The 8,604-nt window shown below is 42.4% G+C and overlaps 1 protein-coding gene and 1 long non-coding RNA gene across 2 annotated transcripts; one reads left to right on the forward strand and one right to left on the reverse strand.

Annotated features, from left to right (window-relative positions):
- Positions 1 to 339: 339 nt before the first annotated feature.
- PDCD2 (programmed cell death 2) lies at positions 340 to 8,323 on the reverse strand. Its single transcript, XM_083496589.1, has 6 exons — positions 7,965 to 8,323; positions 5,545 to 5,787; positions 4,314 to 4,463; positions 3,241 to 3,356; positions 1,112 to 1,228; positions 340 to 565 (listed from the first exon to the last, which is right to left on the reverse strand). Exons 1-6 carry the CDS (start codon positions 8,257 to 8,259, stop codon positions 407 to 409), a joined length of 1,080 nt encoding a protein of 359 aa, XP_083352715.1. The 5' UTR covers positions 8,260 to 8,323; the 3' UTR covers positions 340 to 406.
- LOC310703913 lies at positions 1,246 to 2,807 on the forward strand. The gene is made up of 2 exons (XR_014524464.1): positions 1,246 to 1,855; positions 1,922 to 2,807. It is a non-coding gene; the product is annotated as an uncharacterized lncRNA (long non-coding RNA).
- Positions 8,324 to 8,604: the final 281 nt, after the last annotated feature.

Below are 8,604 nucleotides of genomic sequence, written 5' to 3' on the forward strand. Positions count from 1 at the left end.
GAACAATTTCAAATGGGTAGCACCATTTAAACACCTGGTCATATGGCGCACCCAGTTACCTCCATGGGTAGTTTGTTCTTTTACTGAGCACAGGGGGGAGCTTTGAAGAAGTCTAGCTCTAAAATTAAAGGTATAAAAATAAGACGACTGTCTGAAAAATCTTACCTAGCTGCCAGCATGGCAAACTTTCACTACAATATAATAAAGCTACCTTAGCTAATGGTTTTATTAAAACAAAAGGGCAACTGTTATCATCTCATCACTGGATAAGCGCTTGCTTCTTTTGTTTTATCCATGTTTTGTGTAGATGTCCCAAGGGTAATAAACACAATTACGGGATTAGTTATGAAGTGAGATATTTTAATGATGCGGAGTTAAATGTCCTGCCATTTAAATTTTGTAGATATTAAATAGTGCTAGAAATATCCTGCTTCCAGACGAATTCTTCGGTATAGTGGTTGCCTCTATTACAGCTGTCGGCACACGTATAAATAGCTAGTGTTCCCCAGTCGATGCTTTCTCCAAGGCTGTCAACTTTTAGGTGATTCAGAAGTTGCGGCATAATCTTAAACAAAACACAACAGAAATGTTAAGTTACCCTTTAAGCTTTTTCTGTACTACATAGTTTAGAAGGCACAGTGATCAATTCTTTATAGTCTTCAAATCTTAGCTTCCAGCCCCCGCAAAAGCAACAGGATTAGTTGGGGTGGGGGGAAAGAGAAAAACAGCACCATTCAAATACTTCAGCAAAAACTGTAGAAAATTTGCAGCAATTACCTGTCCTAAAAAGTTTATTTAGCACTTGGACAATAAAGCAAGATGAGCGCCGCAACCCCAGAGTCAGCCATGACAGGATCTAATGGTCAGGGGTCCCTTTACCTTTACGTTCCAGTCAACAACCCGTTTTTAATTTAAGTAGACTATAGTTCCAAAAATGTGTATCACTGAACTCCTGACTTCCCACAATTCAGGCTACACAGACCTTGGCAAGGACTGAAAGAAAATTTAAGTAGAACTAAGAATTCATTCCTAAAATTCTCCTCTGCTGCGCATGCATACACACACACACACACACACACTTATTACACACAATTTAACCAGATTTCCATACCTGGAATTCAAACACTCTTTTACTGCCACATAAACAATTGGGGATGTCCGTCTCCTGAGGAATGTTTTCTGCGGAAATCCAGAGTGGGCCTTCTCCATCTCTACAGTATCTGATAATCTGAGATTAAGAGAGGGAGTTTTAAATTACATGGAAAGGCCCCAAGACTTCAGTCCCTTTAAAATTAATGAAATCTGAATTAAAGCTCCATTAATATCAATGCCAGTAAGTGCAATTTAACTTCTCTGAACTGGGGCAAAAGGTTATGAACAAAAATGTAATATATATGTCATCCCTTCTGTGGAACAATGCTGTGCTGCTGGACACCCCTCTCAAATCTTGTGCCTCCATGGCAATCATGTTAGCTTTTTTGCTCTACAACCTCTAGAACCAATCCTTGCTTTATTTCAGGATGCTAAGAACCAGAGACTTCCTTCAGAAAATGGAAGTCTTACTCAAATAAGAACATCCTTACAAAACAGTAAGAGATGAAAAGGAAGCATACCACTGAAACCACTTATTAAAGTATAAATATATCAAACACAGGCAACCAGCTATGGAGGCAACTGAACCAATAATAACAAGGGTTTTAAGGAGATTGCTGAAAAGTTAATTAATGTGTCTTCGCTGTGGAAGACTTGGGACAGGGGCAACTAGTGACAAGAGGTGAACTTCCAGGCCTTCCTTCTCAAGAAATTAAAAACCACAAGGTCTGAATGGTTTCTAGTCAAAGGTTCTAAATGAAATGTGAAATTGCTGATCTTCGAATAAAATTATGTAACATCCCTTAGCAGCCATTGGATAAGGGGACAGGTCCTCTTGGATCAATAAAAAGTTAAAGAAAGGGTAGCAGAAGGAATAAGCAACAGGTTGCACAATAAAGGGATGTAAGAAGTGAGGTCTTAATAATAAATTATTATTATTATTAAATGCGGTTTGGTGTACAATGATGAACAGTAGAGCAAAAAAATCCTTACTTTACACTGATGATGTGTTGTGAGCTGACAGTGACTGACCAGGAAAGGCGTCATGGTAGGTAGCTCAATAAAAATGTGTGTGGCAGCTGTTAAAAAATGGCAAATACCATGGTAGGGAGCCTTAGGAAAGAATTCTGAAAACAAATCTAATATCACAATGCCTTTATAAAAATCTGGCTGCAACCACATTTTGAGTAGCATACAGTTCTGGTTGTTGCATCTCAAAAAGAGATTGAGAAGCACATGTATGCCTCTGTCAGAAAGAAAAAGGAGATATGTAACATGATTATTATAAATAAATGTAGGAGTAGCCAAAAATGGTCTGAGAACTGTAGCAGTTCCACTATAAGGGAAAGTTACAGAGTTGGCTCTTTTTAAATTAGGAAAAATGAGTAGGGCGGGGGAACATATGGTGTAAAACATGCATAGTGTGAAAGAACTGGATCAAGATATCTTTCTCCATCTCTTGTGATACTGGAACTTCATTCAATGAAGCTGAATTACTTCATCACACAGCACATAATTTAACTACAAAAAGAACAAGTTGAATATGCTATACAGTGGTACCTTGGTTTACAACCGTAATCAGTTCCGGAGGCCCGTATGTAAACCAAAACAAGTTGTAATCCAAGGCACACTTTCACCAATGGGGCCGTCCAAAAAAAATTTGTCCGTAATCGAAAAAAAATGGGTTGTAAAAAAAAGGGGGGATTGTAATCCAAGGTTGCAAACCGGGACACGCACTTCCAGATTTGACGTGTTTGTAATCCAAAACGTATGCAAACCAAGGTACCACTTTATATAACAGCAGGAGAGAGCTATTCTCATGCGCAGCTCATGGGCAAGCTCTCCACTTCTGCCAATTTTATCCTTTAAGTTGTTGGTTTTTTAAAAGTAAAACAATATTACCATTTCTCTTAGGTAGCCACCTTAAGCAGTGCCACTACCTAATTCCCCTATTCTAAGATTTCATTTGGGCCAGATTTCGGATCTTCACCCCATATTTTAATACTTTAGTGGTATGAAGACCTTAGTGGTTAGAAAATTAAGCAATACTGACAGGATTCTAGGCTAAGTAACAAATGACGAACAGGCATTACTATTGGACTCATATTAAAAAAATAGAGGGAGCCACAGAAAAATGCATTTCAAAACCTGTTCTGGTTCTGAAGAAATTTTCTCTTTAAACTTCTGAAAAATCTTGTCATCTTGGGTTTCGTGTTTTGCCATTGCTTCCAATGATGTCTCATCTAGAGAATCTGGTGCTTCATCTAAAACCCAAGCAGATTAAATCTTTATAGTGTTAAAATCAGCAATGCTATAGTTTTAATAAGCAAAATTAAAATCTTCAGAAGGTTTGCATGAGAAGTTAGAACAAAGTATGTTAAGATGAAGAGTTTGATTTTCATAGTGCAACTTGCTTAAAATATTCCTTTTTGTGAAATATTTTAAAAGAAAAGGCTGTGTCATGCCAGGGAGATTATGCATGTAATCTTTTTCAAATTTGGGTTCTTTTTGTTTATTGTTAATCTGTGTTACTTTTATACTATGCATTCCTTTGTTTGTCAAACTTTTTCCGATGACTAGATACAGAAAAACAAAACTTAATTCAATCAAATTTAAGCACATACTAACTTGGAGACTTACTTACATGGAGCACAGTGATATTTAAATATAGAGAAATTTATCATGTTCACAATTCTTCTGTTCTTTTGACCTGAATTATTTTCAAGTCTATGCTACAGGCGCATAGCATTTTATGTAAAAGCAGGGGTGGTTAATCGGTGGCCCTGAAGATTTTGTTGGGACTAAAGATCCAAACATTTTTGACCATTGGCCATACTGGTTAGGGCTGATGGAAAATGGGAATTCAGCACCATCTAGTGACATAGGTTAGCCACCACAGGTAAAAAACCAAAAGTACAGTCGTACCTTGGTTTTCGAACAGCCTAGTTCTCGAACGTTTTGGCTCCTGAACGATCGAAACCCAGAAGTGACTGTTCCGGTTTTCGAATGTTCTTTTGGAAACCGAATGTCTGATGGGGCTTCTGCGGCTTCCGATTGGCTGCAGGAACTTCCTGCAGCCAATCGGAAGCCGCGTTTAGTTTTTCAAACGCTTTGGAAGTCGAACGGACTTCCGGAACAGATTCCGTTCGGCTTCCAAGGTACAACTGTAGTATAATTTAAAAATAGGTCTTGCAGCAAGGAAATTTATTCATGCTACTTACCTGCATTGGCGGCAGGTGTCAATTCTTTTTTGTCCTGATCTTCCTCTTCTGTTTCACTGACATTGGAGGAATCAGTTTCTTCAGGCTCTATCACAATTTCATACTCGGGGAAAAGAAATTTATGATCTGGAATAACAACATCCAGCTCACCTACAAAACAAGAACCCAAAATTATTTTGGTCATTTTTCCCTATTCTATTTTGTATTGTATATTAGTCTATTTTCAAATGATTTCTTAGGGGTGGGGGGCAAACTGAAACTAGCAGAGAACAAAGACAAATATAGAATGAAATGGCCAGCAGAATTAAAGCCAGAGCAGAAGGCACCATTTTTTTATACAAAGCTGCAGTGTCTCAGTTTTTCAATTTCTTTAAAACCCTGCTTGTCTCTAGAAGCAGAAATGTCCCAAAATTAGAGTTTTTATGTCATTCTACTCACAGCGACAAACAGGGTTTTAAAGAAATGTACAAATTGAGACGCTGCAGCTTTGCTAAAAAACAGAAACTTGTTGTGCTGGAGATGTCAAAGACCAAAAGTGGACTTTACAGCAGCGCCAGAAACTATGTAAAAACTATTTTGGCAAAAAATTCTAAATATAATGGAGGATACAATGTTTTAGAATTCCTAGGTGAATAACGATGACAACGACTACTGTGTCACCTCCTTCAGGCCAGACTGTAAAAGGCCTTGCACTACTCAGGAAAGCTCTGTTGGATGACACAAGGAGAATGCAGTGGAGGCATTTGCTGCCTTTGCTTTGCTGCCTTCACTGCCATTTAGTAGGCTTGATGATGAGGCCTCACTAATGTTTGATTGCATTTGACCAACCACACCTTGCTCAGCCACCAAGGTATCAGTAATATAGACCAGATCAGCCTCCTCATCCAGAATAGGATGAGGGAGGTCTTCCTCAGAGCTAACCTGGCATTCAGGGCAGCAGCCGCAGACCGAAGGGCTGGCTAACAGGATGACTGCAATGCCTCAGGTTGGAGGACGGGCTGGCACACAGCACAGTCACTAACTGTGGGCCGTGGGCCCCTTCCCCAGCCTGCCCCACCTCCCATACCATACCCCACCTACCCTGAAACATTGTGATTGCACCCCCGCCTGCTCTCCCCAATTATAACAATTCTTCTTGGACTGCTAATTCTGAAGTAATGAAAGCCGATCTTCAACGGATGGAGACCCTCCTCTAAATCAATACAAATTTCTAGAGTTTCAAATTGCTTACCAGACTGCAAGCATGAAAGCTTATGCCCTGCTTTCCAGTCCTTAACTTGATGGTCCTTGCTACAGTAATGAGCCTTGTGGCATTTGGAGCATGTTTTGCTTCCTAAACACCCACAGACTCGGCACAGCTTCGTTCCACATTTTAGCTGTAGATTTGCACAAATCAGCTCTTCGTGGGGTGGCTCTTCCCGTGGTGGATCATAAGAGTAGGTGTCATTCTTCCTTGGTAATTGATTCCTAAAAACTTGAAAATAGAAATAAATTATTAACTATTTGAAAGCAAGTATTTGTATATACTTTTTGTTTGCTCTCTCTGACCTGGCTATGTCAGAAACTATACAAGTTGCTACACTTCTCCTTAATCTTTACCGGAGACCTCTTATTCCAGAGGATCCAAAGCTCCTTAGGGGAGGGAGAGATCCACTAATTTTGTAATATTTATTTGGCAGCATTTGAGTGTGGTATAACAGCATGCATGGCACGTATATAATCTGAGAGAAAACTCACTTCTCAGTAGTGTCAAACTACACATGCTCCAATTCTAGTTTAATAATACCACACATTTCAGTTGGAATACAACCTGAAAAATCTGTAGCCACCATCTGAGGTAAGACTCACACTGCTAATGTTTTCTTAAATCCATTTTTTATGCTTTAATTGCTTCGTTCAACAGACCAGTTTTGCCATGAAAGTATCAAGAGCAAGGCAAACATTGTCAGTTTAGAATCTCAGAGGATAGTTGGTTGTCTCACATTTTAAAAGGGCTGTTCTTGCCAACATCAAAGCCAACCAAGAAGTACCAGAAAATACCTCCCTTTCCTTAGCTCCACGTCACCAGTTTTTTTATTTTGACATTTAATTCAAACATGGCGATTTATGGTGCTCTGAGATGCTCTCTAATGCATCTACAAGGGAAGCACTTTAAGGAAAGGGAAGAAACATTCCCATCTGATATATAACTGCTGACATGGCTTGTTGGTGAAAAAAAAGATTGCCTGACTCCCTTTATTTTTAAGAAAACTCTACCAAATGACATACACTGTATCCGTTCATCATTTCTATGCTGTAATCTTGCAGTTGGTTACTCACACAAAGATACTACGGATTTTAGTGGGGCCAACATGACATGTTCCTGAGCACAAGATTGAAGCCACTGACAAGTCTCTCCCCCCCCCCCCCCAATTTTCAAATTCTATTATAAAGTTATGAGCTGGCCTTGTTTATTATTTTTGGACTTCCAGTTTTAGAACTCCTTCACAGCATTCTATTTAAGTAAGTTGTACTATACCTATTTATTGAACTTTACCTGTGCTTTTTCTCTTTGTTTTAAACAGATTTATTTTGATCTATGGATTGTTTTACTGACTGTTGTGTAGACTGCCTTGTGAACATCTGCGGTGAATAGCCATCTATAAATAGTAGAAATAAATAAAACTAGATTTTTAGCTGTGTACCTAAGATACATTTGCATTTATTTAGTGGAAATATTTACATCCCAACTCTTTACCAGATGTGCCGCAAGGCAGAAGCAAGCCTGTCAAATATGAACCGGGGTGCACAGGATGTGAGCCAATGCAGATGTTACCACACATCTGTATCATGACAAGTGGTAGGACTAAAGATGCCTTGAATAAGCAAAGATAAGCAAACTCCTACACAGGGATCTCAGTAGCAGGGAGCTGGGCAAAGAAAGCAGCATTTTTATTTGAAATGGGCTGTACAGTACCTGCTTCCCCCATCTTCGATCCCCATCATCTCCAAGTAAAGGTAGGGAAGAAGACCCCTGTCTGAAACCCAGGGGAGCCACTGCCATCCCCTGTATATGATACAAGCTAGATGGGCCAGTGATTTCCCTTCGGCTAGGGCCGTGGTTCCAAATGTGGGGCACACGGCCTATTGGGGGGGCAATTTGATTTTTAGGGGGGGCAATTCAAGAATGAGTTATTAAGTTATTAAGCCTTTTAGGCTTCCTCCACGTCAACAGGAGCTCACCTTTTGAATAATAAGAATTATATGTCGTGGGGGAGGTGCATCAGGATTTCAGAGATGCTTAGGTGAGGCACGGCCCAAAAAAGGTTGGGAACCAGTGGGCTAGGGCAACATCCCGTCTTCCTCAATGGAAGGGCCCAATTTTTAATAGGCACAAACAACAAAGAGCCCAGGGATAGGGAAACAGCCGGTCCACCCAATAACTCCTATCACCCCTAACCATTGGCCATGCTGGCCGGGGCTGCTGACAACAGCAGGTTCCCTAATCGGGCCTTCAGGGCTTCAGCTGCAATCCTAATTTGCCCCGCTGGGTTTAAGGGGAGGGGACTTAGGACTTCCAGCATCTGCCTCATGCATGGCTTTACGCCCACAGCAGACCCGACCAAGGGCCCTTCAGACGACACGAGGCCCCACTCTGCCCGCGCCCCTCACCTCTCAGGCAGCCCGGGGAGGGGCCGGCGAGGCGGTAGCAGGCGGGCCGGCGGCAGCCGAAGAGGAAGAGGCTCCTGTGGAAGGCGTCGGGCCGGCCTGGCCGAGGCGCGTAGAGCTGCAGCAGGAAGGCGCGCGGCTCCCCACACTCGCCGCACTGCAGCTCGGCGGGGCCCGGCAAGCCCGCCTCCCCCAGCCACGCCGGCCTGCCGCCCACTTTGCAAGGGAACTGCTCGCTGCGCAGCCGCCAGGCCGCCGCCTCCTCCGCGAAGCCCAGCTCGACCCGCCGCGAGGCCATGATGTCGCCTTCCCGGCCGAGGCGGTGGAAGCCAGCGGCAATGGAGTCCGCCTGGCGAGGGGAAGCAACAGCGCCTCCGCTGGAGAGCAGAGGCACCTGCGGGGGTTGGGCTGGAGACGGTTCTTTCCAAATCGGCGCCTCCCTCCCCGCAGGACAGGCGGTCGCAAAGTCCTTGTTTAAAGTGGCGGGCCGCGGGGTGGTTTCCTTCCCAACTGCACCAGATTCAGAAGATCCTCTGGTGGTGACAAAGAAGTGAGGTGGCTTCAATCCCCACAGCCTGGAAATGAAGGGGTCAGAATCCTAGCTGGAGTACAATCGAACCGAATTCCTGCCCCCTTCCACACC

This window comes from Podarcis liolepis (genome assembly GCF_965112155.1).
Source record: "Podarcis liolepis genome assembly, chromosome: 3".
NCBI classification, from domain to species: domain Eukaryota; kingdom Metazoa; phylum Chordata; class Lepidosauria; order Squamata; family Lacertidae; genus Podarcis; species Podarcis liolepis.